General features: G+C 39.4%; 1 protein-coding gene across 1 annotated transcript; it reads right to left on the reverse strand.

Moving 5' to 3' along the window:
• Window positions 1-491: 491 nt before the first annotated feature.
• On the reverse strand, window positions 492-19,035 carry fam110d (family with sequence similarity 110 member D). Its single transcript, XM_081389634.1, has 2 exons — window positions 18,935-19,035; window positions 492-4,345 (listed from the first exon to the last, which is right to left on the reverse strand). The coding sequence occupies exon 2, from the start codon at window positions 3,700-3,702 to the stop codon at window positions 2,419-2,421; it is 1,284 nt and encodes a 427-aa protein (XP_081245760.1). The 5' UTR covers window positions 3,703-4,345; window positions 18,935-19,035; the 3' UTR covers window positions 492-2,418.
• Between the last annotated feature and the right edge of the window lie 253 nt (window positions 19,036-19,288).

The raw sequence follows: 19,288 nt of genomic DNA on the forward strand, positions 1-19,288 counted from the left end.
AAAAGCGACAATAAAAAATGTCATGTTACAAAAAAGAAAATCTATTCAATGCTGTTCTTTTGAACCACCTATTCATCAGAGAATCCTGATTTCTTTTTTTTTATCACGGTGCTCAAAAATATATACGTTTTCAGCATTGATAATAAGAAATGTTTCTTGAGCAGCAAATCATATAATGATTTCTTTAGGATCATGTGACACTGAAGACTGGAGTAATGATGCTGCTTAAATTAAATTTTGATCGCAGAAATAAATACAATTTTAAAACATATTCAAATAAAACAAAGTTATTTTAAATAGTAATAATATTTTACAATATTACCGTTTTACTGAATTTTTGATGCAGCCTTGATAATCATAAGAGACTACTTAAAAACAAACATTCATATTTTATGTAGACATTGGAAATCTATCTTAAAATCCCCATATATTTCCAGGTTTTCCCACTATACAATATAATTATCTAACACAAAACACAACCAGCTACAGTCATTCAGAAATAGGACTTTATTTGAATTTGATCTGTAATATCTCTTTAGGTTGAAATCTAAATTCTTCTTTATAGACACATATACAAACTTACATGGAGTGTAAACATACATGCAAGAGAGAGATTTCGGGTGCTCGGGAACACTGAATGCATCTTGGACGTTGAAAAAGTGTGGGAATTCTGAAAGGAAAGATCACAGTTGTTTCTCTGCGGGCCGCAGTCTGACCTGTGCATGCCGCAGCAGACCTTTGCTTCATTTATCAGTGGGTTCATAGAGACTGATTCATTACCACAAAGCAGAATCAGTGTCTGATTGATGTTTAGTTGGGGAGGCGTGTTCAAAGGTCTCCGCCAATATGAGAACACATCAGCATCTCCCACACTGGAGTGAAAGTCCGCCCGTCTGATCTCTTGCTGTCATGTCTTCCTCTGCTTTGCTCAAATTGAACTTTACTGAACTTTTGTGAGTTTAACACCAAATCAGCATGACCAAGTGCATACTGAAGGCTGCATTGCCACAGGAACGGTCATTTGCATTAAAAATATGCTTTTCCTTGAGTCAAATGCAACCAACCATGATTTATCATCACAGTAATCAAAGTAACACTAATATTTACCAAACACGAGAATGAAATTGAGCAATTTAGGGGCAAAATAATGGCTGTTCAAAACCCTAGTGAGCTACTTAACTAGTGAGACTTTTATTTTAGGTCTCCCTTAATAATGAATATTTGGAGCTACCTTGCTGTTTAGAGCAAAAAGACAATGCTTTGTAAAAAGAGTTCTTGAAAAAAATCTACCGCAACATGCATCCTTCCAAAATAGGGCTGTAATAATCATTTGGATTAGAACAGGGGGGAAATCTAATCTAATCTAAATATATAGTGTTCTGTACTGAAAATTATTGATAAAAAAATATGCCATTTCACCCAGTATTTCCTAACTCAAATGATTCTCTCTAAGCAGCTCGATAAGGTTTGGAAACATATCGTACATCAGTCCACAGCACATTTCTTTGGCATAAGTTAATGAAACTCAAAATCAGGTTGTTTTTAAGGCCCTGCATATTTATTTGCACACACTCAGTGTTAAAAATACGTATCATAGCAGTATATATAGCTCTCGCTCCGTCTCTCTTTCTCCAAATCAGTGCATTAATATCCCCACAGGGGTGCTCTGTGTGTTTGTTCCAACGCCTGCGTTAAAGGAAAAAAGGCAACACAGAAACTAAACTGGGACATTTGGGAAATGAGGTACACATGGTTCATTTAACACTCATGCATTGGGTTTCCCAGCCCCAGAAAAAAGCTTAGTGGTTTTTCAATGTTAAATTATTCATCAGATGACATGTTCTTTAAGTTACGCTCAACAAATAATTGTTTCTGAACTGAAGTAACAGGACGGACTCATGTCTTTATATATACAGAGAACAAGAGATGACACCACTATCGCCCCTATACCCTTATACAGTGCACTAAAAGATCAGAAACCATAGTGGACATTATTGAGTGTACTCATTAAATCCCACAATGCACTGCAATAAGTGTACAACCGCACTCAACAGCTAGAGAATAGCCATGCAATGTGAGAGTGAGAGTCTTGCCAGAAGTTGGCGTCCACAGCAAAATTAGTTTACTTGTTTTCATTTAATCCCTTTAAGTGGACTATATTAGTAAACTAATGTATGGAATAGTGAATGAGGGTATAAGGGGGCGATTTCGGACATAGCCACAGTGTAAGTCATGACAAGAAGTGTCGGTTTGCAGCTTCATGTGTGACTGACACAAAGTAATATAAATGTTCTCATAATGGCTGTGAAAAGCAAAACAAATCTCTTAAATACAAATGTCCCACATGAAATAAATACAGCACAGTTTTCCGTATTGGAACACGGCTCCAAAAAAGTTTCAGTTCAGTTCCCGTGATAATCAGACAGTAGACTCTTTAGGACCCTCTTGGGCTGCGTTCCTGCAGCCGTAGAGCCACTTTATGACCCGTGCATTTCTCTCAATAATTGAGACACCTGTAGGGATCTGCTCGGCCAGTTCCTCCTGGAAAAGCCCTTCCCCGGAGTGTCGGGAAAACTCACTGGGCTCCGAGCCGCCGCCTCCGACGCTCCTCAGTAGCAACGAGAGCGTGTCGATTGAACTGGCCCCTTTTAGAAAGTTCTCCGGTCCGAGCCTCTCCACCAAATCGAAGTCCAATCCACAGTAGTCGAAGAAGCGTTCCTGCTCGGACATGGCAAGCGAGCAGCGTAGTCGTAATTCTGACTTGGACCGTTTCAAATCGGCCCGTATCCGAGGAATGACGGGCTTCCATGGATCCATGTCGTTATTGTTGGAGTTGCCCATGCTGTTTCGTATACTGTTGATCTTAGATAGCTTCTCTTGAAAACCAGAGTTGTTGTTTTGTGTCTCTGGCGTCGAGTGCTCTTGCTCAGATTTGCTCGATCGTCTGGTCTCGTTTCCACCGTCGACAGTGACTTTGTCATTGGACCAGGACATTCGCGAATCCCCGTCTCGAGAGGAAGACGCCTTCTCTTCATTTATCACCAATTTTTGAGCCTCGTTCCGGCTGTTCTTTTCACGCATGGATCCCTGGAAGAGCCGTCGCACGAAACTGTAGCCCTTGACCTCCACATTGGTGTTGCCGTTTTCGCCACCACTGCTGGGACTCCTGCACTCTTTCTTCTGTCTGTAAATGACCAGGGAGTCTGGACGCAGCATGCGCTTGCCGTTACTCCTGCGCATTATTGGAGCACTATGTGGGGCGACTAATGGAGCAATGATTGGCGTTCTTGGGGAAGGTACAGGAGGCTTATTTGCATTGTTGCGATTGTTAGTTTCCACATCAGTTTCATTCTGACAGTTCTCTTTCCTGGAGTCATCCTCATTTTCATCCCTCACGAACTGCGGTGCGGAGAAAGGCGCCATTTGATTTCGAGGTGGGAGAACGGGAGTTGAAGGAGTGGACACAGTGAAGTTTCGACGGGGCACCGGTGGAGGGGTTGCACAGGGCACTAATACGGGCTCCTGCTTGGTGTTTATGACCTGTTGACTCTTGACGTACTTCGCCTTGTCTGCTTCCAGCCGCTCTACAGCGCTAATGGACCGACCCCTGCTTCCGGCATCCATCTGCCTGCGAAGGTAATCCGGCCCCTTGTTTAGGAGCCGCAGCGGAGAAGGTGAACCAACGGGAGTTAAGGGCTTCATTTTAGAGTTCTGGAAAAATGCATCCAAACAGAAAGGACAAAGCAATTGCTTTGCCCTACAAAGAGAAGGAAACCCTCTTGGAAACTACAGTTTCAATGCTTCTTCAAGATCTGACGTGTCTCAGAATAGTAGCAGGATTTTTATCCATTTATAGGATCCCTATGAATGTAGATTTTGCGGCATTTTGAAAATCTGAGAGGTTTAAGCGACAGAGTTGGCTGTTGGGCTTTGCTAAATTTAGTCTCTTTACTGGGCGCTTTTGGGAAAGGGACAAATCTCCATGCAGTATTTACACAGGCATTGGCATGAGGAAATCCTTTTTCTGCAATCCAAAATCTCAAATCCCAAATGAGATGTTCCCTTCACCACAGAGTATCAGAAATAGCCGTCGATGTTCGCTTTCCCCCTCTTGTTTGGTCCTTTTTAACTTCCTCTCTTCTGTTGATCTTTTCAGAGAAGGTCGTCTTGGGGGAAGAGAGCTAATGAGCTTGATTATTTGCTTTTTGATAGCCGTCTAAGGTCTTTGGGTTGGGCTCCTATTGTCCTGCGACGTTACGGTTGGGTTGACCTATACAGCTGGCACCAGGGCACTTCAGAATTTGATAGACAGAGGTCCTGTGCTTCTCCCTCTATACCTGGAGCCCTGTGAAAACAAAAACGGTAGAGACACAGCTCAGTCTTTTTAGCATTTCTCAAGGGAGATCTAATCTCCCAAGGCGTAGGCCATATGGCAGTGTGGATAGAAGTCCCTGTAGCTTTTTGTGATCCGGTGCAGTTGGCAGAAATGCATGTCTGGGGTCACAGGCACTGCCATTAGCTCATGCATGGACTGAGTTGACATCCCAATGCTTGAACTAGTCCTAAATAACCGTTCACTCGTACAAATGTGCTATCCTGCTCTGAATGAATATGCATAATGCATGAACTACACAGTGAAGTCTGGATTGACATTATAATTTTGCTAGTGGAATTTTACCCTCAGATGCATTTAGAAAGTCTATTAAAGGAAACTGTGACCATGTGCATACAGACTGCAGAGGTAATGGCCTTCACCATCAGCATTAGCTTAACCCACATGCCACATTTGCATTCCTTAAGGGCTTTGCTAAATAATGCATGACTGCATCCATATTTTGTAGACCCCAAATTTCCTTTAAAGACGTAGTGGGACCATTTACTCTATTTAATTTTGAACACACTGTAGAGTTGCTTTTACAACTCTACAAAACTGCATGGTTTTAACTGCTTACTAATAGAACAGCAGAATATGATTGCAAAGCAAGAATTTTAGCTTAAAACAATTTTGATTGCATGGTTGGTTCTGAAAGGGAAGACATTCAAAACATGATGCATCAAAGTGCTATTTTTGTACACCCTTGAAGGAAAAAAACCCAGCATTTTCAAGTGAATATGCCCCTGTGACCTAGTAAACGGGAAGAACTGCAGAACTCTCTTTGTTTGCCAGTTTCACTATGAAGAGTAGTCATTTACGGCAACTAAAAACAGGTGTGCGCTGTTAAATTGCGAGCTGTATTTTTTCAGTATTCAGACTTAGTAGGGGGAAAAAAAGGAAATCCACTACAAAGACAAAAATCTGAAGGAGAAAAAATCCCTCAGATAAAAGAAAGCTCATGCACTTAAGACGACTTTCTACCCTATAAATATAGCACCTCTCATGTACCTCGAACCCCCCACCCCCCCCGAAGCCCTTCGCTATAAATCCAGTCAAAAGGGGAACTGCAACATTTTCCAGATGTCAGACAGTCCCGGGAAAAGCGGCCATTGTTTGGGAAAGTTCCGGGAAAGAATTCTGAACAGGTGTTGAGCATGAGATGGATCTGGATTCAGGGACTTTCAGAAAGTGTTGAGCAACAGGGTGTCCAAACTCAGAAAACGGCACTTGTTTAGCCAGTTGGGCTGAGAAATACGGCTACAACAGCCTCCATATTTTTCACCCTTTTGATTTTATGAAATTCAAATATATGTTTGCTCTGAAATGGCTTAAAACAGATTTTATTAGATGAACCATCAGTCAATTAGACACAAAATGTTTAAGCAAATTATAAACATCTTAATACTGTGACAACAGGGAACATTTTTAAGTGTTGATTCAAATGAATCACTGAAACAAAGTTTTGAACTAAATCATTAAAACAGACATTTTAATCAATTCATGGAAATTAATATTACTTACTAACTTTACTGTTCTTGCTATGAGACACAATTAAAACATATGTCTTAAAACTCATACTTACAAGCCAAAAGATTGTGAGATACATTGTGAATATTAGATATGACGCTCAGCCCATTGTGAGTTGCGCATGATTAATCATCAGAATAACCCGTCAGGTTCATGTAATTGACCACACAGTAGTGTGTTTCATAACTATCACACACTATTATTAGTCGTATCTACATCACTCTGCACTCAAGGCCATTATTGGCTTGTAGATGCATTACATCATTAATATAGATCTTTCCAAACCAGCGTTAAAGCTATTTGAATGCTGGATCGTCGAGTTTAGGATGGAAACGGGGCTAATGATAGCCGTGCTGAGGCTTAAATTAAAACACGCTCTGAGAGATTTACTGACTGATAGAATAAATCACTGGGAAATTCTCCTTCAGGCACCAAACATCCCCAAAACAGGGCCTTACAATACACTTATTATAACAAAACTCTTAATATGTAGGTTCAGCGAGTTATGTGAGCTGATTCAAAGAAGAAATGAGAGGTCTGACTGATTCACACAGATGACTCCTGTCCTGCGATTGATCCAATTTGAATCAGTTCAATTGATTCATTAAAAAAAAAAAATCAACCTATTTGTTCATGAACTGGACATTCAAATCTCAAGCTCATAACTCACCAAAAACAAAGTGTGAGACTAACTGAAAATATGAAAATAAAGTAAGCTGCGGGATTTTGAACATTTAAAGAAAAGTTTCTGTTTAGCACTGATCTACAGAAAGTCAAAACATTACAGTACACACCATCATCACCCACAGCGTCTGCTCCTTCACAATGGCCTCTATCACTCTCTAAAGAGGCACATTAGTGACATGAAACTTGGTCTGTGCTCCTCTCTCTTTTGAGGGCTGAACTGCGCTGGTAATAGCAGCGTCTCTGGGCCACGACGGCTTGTAATTAACCTCTGCTAATCCAGCCTCCTCTCATCTCAATGGCTTTCAGTGAAGCTGGTGGGCAGGTCGTCTGCCAGCAGGGGTGGTGAAAGCAGACGACCAACAAGGTCAAAGAGAAACCAGATGTTTTCTGTCAAGCTGCATCTAAGACTTCACGCAAAGTAGGAACACAACCATAAAAGGCCTCGTTTCTGGTTGAATATCCTGAAATGTGTTAGATTATGGAAGGGAAATGATTCACAAACTGTTTAATGATTAAAGTTGCAAGTGTTGTTTGGTACAGTTTGCTGCAAACCAAACCTTAAATGGTGTTCATGATAGGGCTGCTTGATTATAGCAAAAACAATCTATTATTCCAAATATTATTGATTATTATTGTATAAAAAAAAAGGAACTGTTTATCATTGAAATACTATTATAGTTCTTATTTTTTCAATTGGTTAGCATTTTTCCATTTTTATGTGAAAATTTTAGTAAAAATTGTGTTATTGTAATTGTATTATTGTTTTTTTAAATGTCTTTATAGTTTTTAATATTTTTTTAGTTATTTTAATACATACATTTAGTTATTCTACTGTACATCAAAAAATAAGAAATAATAAAACAACATGTTTAAGATTTTATTTCAAGTAACAAAAATGTTTTTAAAAGGTTTGTTTTAGTTAACTATAATAACTTTGAAAATAATACTACTAATATTTTTTTTTTTTTTTGTCCAATAAAAATATTCAATTCAGGAATTGAAAACCGGTAAATATACAAGTCAATGTCTGTATGAATAACATTTTAATGTTTTGAAAATAATATAATAGTTCCAGACAATAAAACAAGCCCCTGTTATGAATTTCAATTGAAAGATATTGCATCCAGTTGATAAAACTTTAAAGCATCCACAAACGTGTCTGTCCCACCCAGTCTGAGCAGCCCAATTACACATAAATGTCCCGTGTTGGATATAAAACTACAAAAGCTTCAGTCAGGACGTCCATCACAGACCAAATCCTGCATTATTTATGGGCGTAGACAAAAGCCCCCTCTGGCTCTGGAGATGAGATGCTGAGCCGAACGCCGTGGCTCATTAGTAAGAAATACAGGGCGAAAGAAAACACATGACAATAAAACTGAACAGACACAAACACTCTTAACAACACAAAGGCAAAGCTAGCATATATATCTCCTCACTCTTGAGAGCCATTATGTAGCTGATGTATGATGGGTGGGGTGATGGACTGGTGTTCGGGCCACAGGAGGGTCACAAGGGAGCTCTTTAAAACAACAGACCCCCCTAAACCCTCTCCAAATGATGTGGTGGACACTTAACTGACCCCATTGTCATTTAAACGTGACCAATGTGAGTCGCAGGATTGCTGGAGACTTCCATGGGCTTGTCAAATGATCAGTGTTTACACCTGGTATTAACACCCGTCTCGGCTGATCAGATCACAGTCACTCAGCGGTGAATGCAGGTGTGAACGGGCTCTGGAACGTTCTGCGATCCAGTCGCTCAAACTAACACTAGAGCAGTGTTAGTTTTAGTTGAAAGCCAAAAGCTTAATTGAAAATAAAACAGATGTAGGCTACTATCCTTCCGTAATCTTGTCTAACATGTCAGAAGTTTCAATGAGAAAAATAACTGGATAATGAAAAGAGTGTAACGTTATTTGATTATAATTATGAAGACTTAGTATTTTCATTGGAACAAATATTAACTTTTTTTTTATATATATATATATATATATATTCCAAAGAAAAAACACTCATTTTTATTTCACTTTTAGTTATTTTAGTACATCAAGTTAAACTAAATGAAAACAAGAAATATTGCTTTTGGTAACTAGCTGGAATAAAATAAGAAATGATAATATAATAAAAATGTAAATATAATATATAATAAATAAAAATTATAATATATAAGATAAAAATAAAAATATATAACATTTTTTTTTTAATGGTTTGTTTTTAGTTAACTAATAACTCTGATTCTGAGGTTGTCAGAAACATTTGCCAGGTGAATTGTATAAAGCCATCAGGAATATATTTAATCTCAAAAGCCATAAATGATCCTAAAAATGCTTAATTTTCTTTTTGCACAATATAATTTCATATCAATTAATAAATTAAACTTAAAGCACCTACTTTAACTTTTCATTAAAAAATGTAATAAGTTTTCATTACTGTAAAAAAAAAAAAAACGTAATTCCCATTAAATATAAATTTAAAGTTAAAATGCAAATGTGTTCTAAACGACAACAACAAAAGGTGATTTAATGACCTATAAATACATTGATCTAAAACACAGTTTTAAAAGAACTGATTGATACATTTGGAGAAGTGTATACATATACATTCACATCTATAACTGTTTCTTTGGTCTTTTAACTCGAGATGTCTTCCTGCGATTCACTGAATCATTAACACGGAACTGAGTAATGATTCAAAGCTGAATGTGAATGTGTGAATGAATTAATGTAGTTCTCAGGCTTATCTATTTAGACGCTCACACCTGGGGAAAATCGATTTAAGATAAACACTACTGTAAAAACACACGTGTAGGAAAAACCTGCTCCTGTTATCTGTTCAGCATGCTCTCCTTCTGCAGACGTTTCCGCTCTTTATCACACTCACTTGCTTTAATTAGTCGTCTTTTTTAAACACAGTCTCTTCTCATACTTGTGACTTACTCAAAATGTAGAAAGCAAAACCACAACAAGCAAAATGTAGGTTCTCATGGTCAGTTACCACTCTCACTTTGACTCTTAGATTTAAACAATGTTTTGCTACTGCAAATTTAAGGCTGCTTTATGCAAGGGACACTCAAGACCATGGGTTTTTCATTCAGGGAATGCATAAACTGATCAAAATGTACATCATGGAATGTACATGGTCTGTTTGCCGTCTGTCGTCTGATTGATAGTTCATACATTTTTTTTTTTTTTACTAAGTAAAATGTGGCGAGCACGACGAGGTCGAGGGCCGTGGGAGGACGGCGCGAGGCCGGTGGCGCGATTGATAATGAGCGACACGTGCGCGACGCACCGGTCTCGCATCTCTCACGGAGGAGCGGAAGCATAAAGGAGGAGCGACGACAGTGAAGAGCGAGAGAGGACAGGCCTGATTTTTAGTTCATGTTTTGTTTCTGTTTGTGTCGCCAGCAGTCGTCCGTGAGGGGCTGCTGGCTTTTACTTTTATTATTGTATTTGTGTATTTTGTTATTAAATATTGTTGAATGTTCGCCGGTTCCCGCCTCCTTCTTCCCATAACATCTAAACCTCGTTACACTGGTGCCGAAACCCGGGAAGAAGGAGGGACACGCTGTCGGAGAGCCCTCGCTGCTGGGGGGGATCGCGGTGCTGAGGAGGTCGGGCAGCACGAGGGAGCGATGGCCGCCGATTGCTGCCCGAGGCGATGGTGCTGGAGCGATGGAAGAACTGGGGGGACGGAGCTCGAGCTCGCTGCCGTGCTCCTGGGTCGAGGAGGGGTGGCTGCCGTCCGAGAGGGAGCGGAGGAGTCCCGTTTGCCGTGGGCCGGAGCCTGTTGCCGTCGGCCATGATGGGGGCGGAGCAGGGAACGGGAGACTCGCTGCCGGCTGCCCTCAACCGGAGGAGCCATCGCCGTCCGCCAGGAGGCGGAGGAGCGTCGAGCTGTTCCCCAACGGATGTCCAGTACCATCGCATGGCACCGCGAGTGACTCTCAGCTGGTTGAGGACCGAGCGGCAGTGTGTCCGGGAACCGGATCAAGATTTTTTTTTTTTTTTTTTTTTTTTTTTTTTCCTCTCTCCCCTCTCTCGTCTCTGTCGCTCCTCGTGCTTCCGTCTCCTTTTCCCTCACCTCGTCTATCCATACCTCCAGCCCAGGTACCGCAGCCGCCGTGATCGGTCCCCCCGGGGAGGGGGGAGGGGGAGTAAGCGCAGTCTCGTGGGTGCCCCCCGGCCTGCGAGGGGCGATGGGGGTATGTGGCGAGCACGACGAGGTCGAGGGCCGTGGGAGGACGGCGCGAGGCCGGTGGCGCGATTGATAATGAGCGACACGTGCGCGACGCACCGGTCTCGCATCTCTCACGGAGGAGCGGAAGCATAAAGGAGGAGCGACGACAGTGAAGAGCGAGAGAGGACAGGCCTGATTTTTAGTTCATGTTTTGTTTCTGTTTGTGTCGCCAGCAGTCGTCCGTGAGGGGCTGCTGGCTTTTACTTTTATTATTGTATTTGTGTATTTTGTTATTAAATATTGTTGAATGTTCGCCGGTTCCCGCCTCCTTCTTCCCATAACATCTAAACCTCGTTACATAAAAGTTATTTTAGTTTAATTGTAAAAAGTTCACCATCAGGTCGTGGTTCACATGTATTTTTGCTGTGAAAGGAACACTCCGACTTTTTGGGACTTTAGCTTATTCACCGTATCCCCCAGAGTTAGATAAGTCCATACATACCCTTCTCATCTCTGTGCGTGCCGTAACTCTGTCTGACGCACCCACCGCTAGCCTAGCTTAGCACAAAGACTGGAGGTAAATGGCTCCAGCTAGCATACTGCTCCCAATAAGTGACAAAATAACGCCAACATTTTCCTATTTACATGTTGTGATTTGTATAGTCACAGCGTGTACAAATAACAAGGTCACATGAGATACAGCCATCATCTAACCGTATACATACTGGGAACTATATTCTACTATATGCTACTTCTGCGGAGTGATTTACTCCAACTCTGAGCGAACTCTCTGCTCCTCACCACGAGCAAATCACTCCACCCAAGTAGCAGTGCTTCGCCTTCTGAGAATATAGTTCCCAGTATGTATACGGTTAGAAGATGGCTGAGTCTCATTGGCGTTATTTTGTCACTTATTGGGAGCAGTATGCTAGCTGGAGCCATTTATCTCCAGTATTTGTGCTAAGCTAGGCTAGCGGTGGGTGCGTCAGACAGAGTTACGGCACGCACGGAGATGAGAAGGGTATGTATGGACTTATCTAACTCTGGGGGATACGGTGAATGAGCTAAAGTCCCAAAAAGTCGGCGTGTTCCTTTAATGATTTGTATAAAGTAAATAACTTTTTTATTTTGTTAGTAATATTTTAAGATGAACACTTACTGGACTGAAGCAACTTAGATTTACTTGATTATTCATATATTTTTAGAAAAATCTGTGAGTATCAAATATCATCAGACTTTTGAGGAAGGCTTTTGTTTTTCCCTCCATATTCTCAGTATATAAATACTATATGAGCCATAAAGCCTGGTCAATACCAAATATGATGCAAAACATAAACATGCAAACTTTTTTGTTTAAATATTTTGTCTAAAGGTTCAATAACTGTTCCAATCCATTCTGACTATTATCTGTATATCAGGCATTACAGGGTTAGGATGTTGTGTAAAGGCGTTAACACATCACATCATCGGACTTTACCCAATTTTTCCATTAGTTACGTCATAAACCACTTTGGTTCCTTCTTTATGCCAAAGATATGCCTGATAAATTTCCCCAGTATAAAACAAAAAACTCTACAACACAAAGTATCCTCTGAATCTTCAATAGATGCATGAGACCTGGACTCCATCCATGGCTCAGTGCCGGAAGCTTAAGGCAGGAAGAGAAGGAGTTGCCTTGAGCCATGAGTGAGGTGCTAAAGGTTGTGCATGTCTATTATAGCCGAGGAAACACACAAAGAGGCATGGAAATGTCTTGCTTTTCCTGAGAAAAAAACACACGTCTTGTGTGTGCAATGAAAGGAAAGGCGAGGTTTTGAATAGGGCTACCGTACACTATATTGAAATGAAAGAGATTTTTTGTATTCTATTGTATTTTGTAATTTGTTCTTCACCGGATGACTTGAATAGTTCTATTTGGAAATAATTGAACATTCTAGGATGATTTTGTTCTGAGATTTAATAAAAAGAGCCAAAAATGAAAACGTTTTGGAGAAAAATTGGGGTGTTTAAACTTTTAACAAGATCCAACTCAAACCATAAAGTTAACCATTGAGTTTTTAATTTTTTATTCTCTTTCCATTTGAGTTTTTATAGGCTACATTCACACTGCTTTTGACCGATTCAACATGACCGAAAAAATATAATTATTATGATTTTATTGTGATGTTGTTAAATGCATTAAATAAGAAATATATTTTTATAATACTATTGTACTGTGAAATAAAAAATTGAGTAATATTTTTTTTTTACTGTAAAATTACAATACTAATATTTACATCTTAACTTCTTAATTTTCAAACGTATGCAGTCATGCTTTTATTTTGCCAGCAAATAAATAAATGCACTGTCGGTTTGGTGTTTGTTCATTCACAAATGTACTGACAGCGTCTTAGAATGAATGAAACAACAAAAAATATAATTAATTACATGCATGTAAATGATGTGCTTCACTCTGAAACCACATATATATACTTAATCAAATCACAGCCTGCATGAATTGAGAATCGCACTAAGAATCACAACATATATTTTATTTTCATATATCACCCAGCCCTAGTTAAGAACTTCTGGTTCTGAGGACTAATGCATATGTATGTATGTGAGATATAGCTTATGCATACTCATCTTTCTTGACTAAGTGAGCGGTTTGTGGCTAGAATGAGCCTAGATATCGTTCTGCAAACAGGCATAACTCGAACTAGAGTCTCTGCACAGGCCTGTTCTGCTTCTGGAGATTGTCTAAATTATTCATTTCTGAATTCAATCCAAGTGTTCACATTGCAGTATTGTAAATCTGCCTAATTTTACTGTGCATGTAAATTTTACACAGGGAGTTTGGTCTACTTACTGTGTGTGCCCATAACAAAGGTTTGCCGCATTGAAAAAAATCTCTAATAAAAAGCATCTGACGTGAAATACTAATTTAATATATTCTGGGCACGTAAAGGAGAAGTCATCATTTGATCTACATGGAGCCTTTAAGAATCAACAAAACTGAATTTTACAGACTGTCAGTGAAGGGCAAAAAGAGCAATTTTTAAAAACAGGATTTCAGCTGATCAAATTACATTACGGATAATGTAAAAGGTTAAGTCTTAACTTGATTGTCATGATCCAGAAAAAAACTGCTCTCATGGGATAGAAGTGATCAAAGTTGTTTAGTTTATTCCTCCAGAGCCTTGTTTTCTCAGATAAATTGCCTGTATGTTTTAAGCATGTTTTCACAGCGCTTGCTGACTATGCCAGACACATGTTAAAGTCACTGCAGACCCAAGTGTTAACAGCAGCGGTTCAAGCAAACGTGACTTGTGATGGGGTCAGAGGGGTCATGATGGGCTGATGGGGGAGGGATCCAGTCCTCCTGTCTAACATCAAACCATCAAATGGGACACAACAATCCTGAATCCAATTTTCACTCAGTGACAACAAACTCAAAACACTACCAGTGATATTGCATCGATTACCCATTGTGACCTGAATCCAATGGCCCATAAAAACACTTAACAAATCAACAGTAAGTTGGCAGTACAGATAAGTATGGGAGAGTTCATATTTAAATAAAAGCAATAATTATCTATTCTATCAGCCTTTTCTCAACTTAGAGGAAACTTCTCAGAGGTTCTTCTTTCATACCTCAGAAGACTTAAAGTGATAGTTAACCCAAAAATGAAAATTCTGTTATTAATTACTCGCCCTCATGTCGTTCCAGACCCACAAGTCTTTCGTTCATCTTCAGAACTTCTGTCCCTCCATTGACAGCAACGCAACTACCACTTTGATGCCTCAAAAAGTTCATAAAGAGATCGTAAAACTAATCCCTATGAATTGTTCGCTCAGATTTCATCAAAAAGATCTTCAAATGTGTTCTGAAGATGATTGAAAGTCTAATGGGTTTGGAACGACATGAGGGTGAGTAATTATTGACAGAATGTTCATGTTTGGGTGAAATATCTCTTAAACTGAGTTTGAAACTACATGAGTAAATAATGAGTTTTAAGTTTGGGATACATTTTTCCTCTCCTAAAAATAAAATGAAAGCCAGCTCTCAATCACTCTCAAACGCCATGTGATTCACTGCCATTTATTCTTGCTTCATAACCTCCACCGAACCTGTCAGCTGTCCTCTCTCATTAGCCGCTAGTCTGGCTCGTTGGTCGCAAACAGGCCCAAAGTGCCACAGAAATAGCCCTTAATCTCCCCTCCAGCCCCCCACGACATCAGCAAAGCCAGCGTCGAGTTGAGGGAAAGATCATTGGTTACCGGCCCTGTCAGAACAATGTCTTGTGAGCGTGACAAAGGACACAAGCCTCTTCATGTGTGATGAAGGATCCGCGCGGCGCCAGGTTTGATTGGACCTGGCAGGACGGCACTGCTACCTCACCGAACCCAGGACAATTAAAGAGATGTGTGACTATGAGCGACCCGATCCCACAGCTGTCAGTCGGACCCAAGGGGACGTCCCGGGTCGGGATTTGTCCATTTAATATTAATACTAAAGAGAGTAAATAAATCATGAAGGAAAAAAAAAAAGACTAGATGACTACAGTGCATAGAGAGTGAAATGCATCACACACACATACATATGGAATAAAAAATTAGGTAACACTTTAGTTTAGGGTCCAATTCTCACTATGAACTAGTTGCTTATTAGCATGCTTATTACTAGGATATTGGCTGTTTATTAGTATAAAGCACATATTAATGCCTTATTCTGCATGACCATATTCTACATCCCTTAATCTAAATTTAACAACTACCTTAATAACTATTAATAAGCAGTAATTAGGAGTTTATTGAGGCAAAAGTCAAAGTTAATAGTTAGTTAATAGTGAGAATTGGACCCTAAACTAAAGAGTGACCAAAAATTAAATAAAAGTAATTTTGACTTTAGCTCACAATTCGCATTTCTGAGGAAAAAACGTAAGATATGTGAGAGATAAACGAGATAAAAAGTTCGCTTTTTTAATTCAGTGAGGGAAACAAAGAAACCGAATTCTAAGATGTAAATGCAGAGTTCAGAATTCTGAGGAAAAAAGTCAGATTTGCGAGATATAAACTTATTTTTGAGTTTATGGCCTGGTTTCACAGACAGGGTTTAGATTAAGCCATAATTAAGCCTTAGTTTAAGACATCTAAGACGCTTTTATAAATGTGCCTTGGAAAAAAAACATTATTGGTGTGCATCTTGAGACAAAACAATGACACTGACATATTTTAAGATATGCCAGTGCAAGTTGCTTTCAGTTAAAACAGCTCATACATGCATTTTAGTATGGGACTAACTTAAACCTTGTCTGAGAAACCAGGGGTATAACTTTCAATTGCGAGATAAAAGTCAGATTTGTGAGGTGTCCATTTTTTTATTTTAATTCCTTTGAACAAACAAACTTCCATATACCCATAAGGTGGTCACTCTAAAGAATCCGCAAGACCCTTCAGCCTCTAATTAGTAACCTGAGCTTCACACTTTTAACACGCAGCCACACATTAGTGCTACAAATGCGAAGTTTCCTTTTGGGGAAATGACTGTTTACGTGATTGCACTCGAACGGCTGAAAGAAGAGAACAACATTTGGCTTGATGGAGTTTGCGCGATAAAAAAAAACAGCTGCTGCCTTTCCGTCCTGGACCCATAAAAGACATTTGCGGGATACAGTATCACAGCAGTTGAGACTGATGTGGTCACACCGGGATGAGTATGTGTTTGTGGAATCTCTGAGATGGAAAAGGCTTGGGAAAAACAACTGGTCAGAAGCGTGTTCCCTACATAGGGTTCACTTCCAGTCAGTAGGGGTTACAGCGCGGGCAATGCATTCCCGAAAGCCGGAGTGGCTCCGCACTTGCATGTAATCTGAAAAAGGTCATTGCACGCGGCCCGTGGGCTTCTCGTCTGTGTTTTGAGTGTCCGCCCCAGTGGTGATCCAAGTCCTTTCGCATTTATTCATCTCAAAGTGGTTGTCAGCACCTCAGGTGAGATGCAGCCAGTTAAGATCTGCTACTTTATATAGTAAAATATTATAAATAATATGCATATATTTTTTCTCTCTTTTTATAAGTGACAAATAAAATAACACCTTAGAAGAGAGATAATTATATATATATATATATATATGTATATATATATTAGAGAATGATTAATCATAAAAAAATTGCGATTTCGACTCAAACACCCATGCAAACACCCATGCAATCTAATTCCTAAATGACAACGATTCGACTGTCTATTAAAGCTTTGACAGAGCTTTGAGAGAGCAGTTGTCATGAAACAGCTTCACAAACAGTCTTTACTCCACACAGAATCATTATTTCTGTGTTACAGTAATTGAAATGATCTCAGAAGTAATCACTGGGATAAAGGTTTATAGCTCTGATATGAACATTGATGTCTACGGTGATGCCTGAGGCCCGTCACTGATAATAAAAAGCATGCGTTAAAACAGGGTTGTAACATTTGCAGTGAACTTCAGGTCATTGCATTCAGCAACACTGTAAAGAATTTATTGTAGTTTGCCAGTTGATACTGGAGCTTAATGTAGGCTACACTACAATATCTTAAAACATCTGCACAGTGATAGGAAAGGCAGCAGAGGAGCATCGTAGCCCTCAGCATCATGCTGATGTTTACATTTTACATGCATCTGCACATCAGACACGTGTTTATCCTATTCTGGGGCTTGGAAGACAATACACCAGTATGAAGAGACCTCACCTGTGGTTCAAGGACAGATGAAATCCCTGCGTTTGGTCTACTTTTTTGGAGTGTTTAGACTGGTTTCGAGTGGGTAATACTGCTGACCTTGCGGAAAGTTAGTGCATGGTCTGTGCACCTAAACTAAGTAAAACCCTTTGGAAGGGGAGGGTTACTTACGGAGCATTACCCTATCCATTTACACATAACATAATGCATTAAAACCATACAAATTGAGAAAAGACTCTTAATTTGCTGGTAAACTATCTTTCTGGATTTGTCTCAATTGCATTAGGCTACTGTGTCTGGGGTTTCCAAAAAAAAAACAAAAAAAAACACATGTGGTCACCTCACTTTTTTCTACCTGGAGTCTATTCTTTTGTTTAAAGCTTCTCCTACAACACCAACCCAACTCTTCCTTGTACCTCTTTTGCACTGTTTAAACTTCAGGTAATAAACTTACATAATTTCCTAGTCTAGATGAGAGCAGAGGTTATACTCCATGCAGAAACAGTTCCCTCTCTAAAAATGTTGTATTTAGGTCAAAATCTTGCATTTCCAAAACAACATTTTTGTCTGAGTACTTTCTCAATTAATACATTCTTTCGTCTCTGTTTAATGTGTTAAACTGCGGCTCTTACAAAACTAAATGAGCGCTCTTGCTGTCTACTGACACAAGCTGTTGCCTTTTAAGGCTGCATCCTAACTAACTGTATGAGCGATTTGGCACATTCTAGGCAGAACCTACTGACATGAAATACGTTCTTCATTCAATGCAGTAGATTAAGGTATGGGAATTTAGTCTCAGCTAGTCATTATTATTGCAATTCGGTTTGGTGCCGCTAGAGGCGCAGGAATTACATACAAAAAAAATCTTAAACACATTTTTAAATAAATACTATTACATTCAGTAAATGATAAACCAGACTAATTAAGTTATTACATTAATATTCATGTATCTGAAGAATAAATAAAAATCAACCATTTAAATGTAGCCTAATATAAAATATGCCCATGTTCTACTTTATGCATATGCAAATTACATTAAAACACCAAAATATTCCGTTTTCAAAACTATCAATATAATGCAATTCATGCAAATATAGGCTCAGTTAGGCTATATAAAAAAAACTCACCTATTAATTTATTTATCTTTCTTATTTAAACACACAGACTCATCATTTGTATCTACAATAGCCTAGTATCCACACAAACCTCAACGAAAGCTGCAGTGACATCAATTATTTATAGAAAACAAAAATAATAATTATCCGATTAGTAACTTACATCAACCTGAACTTTGAATATTTTTAAGATCAATGACCGTTTATGTTGAATGATCACAAACTCACGACTCTGTAAATTTAAGTCGCTATAAATGCTGAATGAACATTAACATGAACAACATGTTCATCATGAACATCTTATCGGATATTTATTCACTGCTCGTACACTAAGTGCTAGACTTGCGCTTACCGTCTGTCGTGATCCGTATCCACATGTGAAAGCTCTGGTAATCTCCGTTTACTGACTAACACGAGCTGTGTCTCATTGGCTTGTGAATCTGAACTGAATCCCGGAGGAGCGTCTGTGGCTCGTGGATGTACCGGGATCATCCCACTACGGTGGGCGGGCAGGTATGAGTGTAAACTGACCCCCAGCACAAACACGACAGCAGAGGGGGATTGTTTGGGGGGATTGACCTGCACTACAACACACAAAAGTGTTTAAACAGGTAGATTTATATCCATATACCGGCGACAAGCATTGTCATTGCATTAGATTGAAAATATATTATCAAATTTTCATAGTCACACTTTTAACTCTGGT

Source organism: Scardinius erythrophthalmus (genome assembly GCF_964197995.2).
Source record: "Scardinius erythrophthalmus genome assembly, chromosome: 16".
In the NCBI taxonomy this organism is placed as follows: domain Eukaryota; kingdom Metazoa; phylum Chordata; class Actinopteri; order Cypriniformes; family Leuciscidae; genus Scardinius; species Scardinius erythrophthalmus.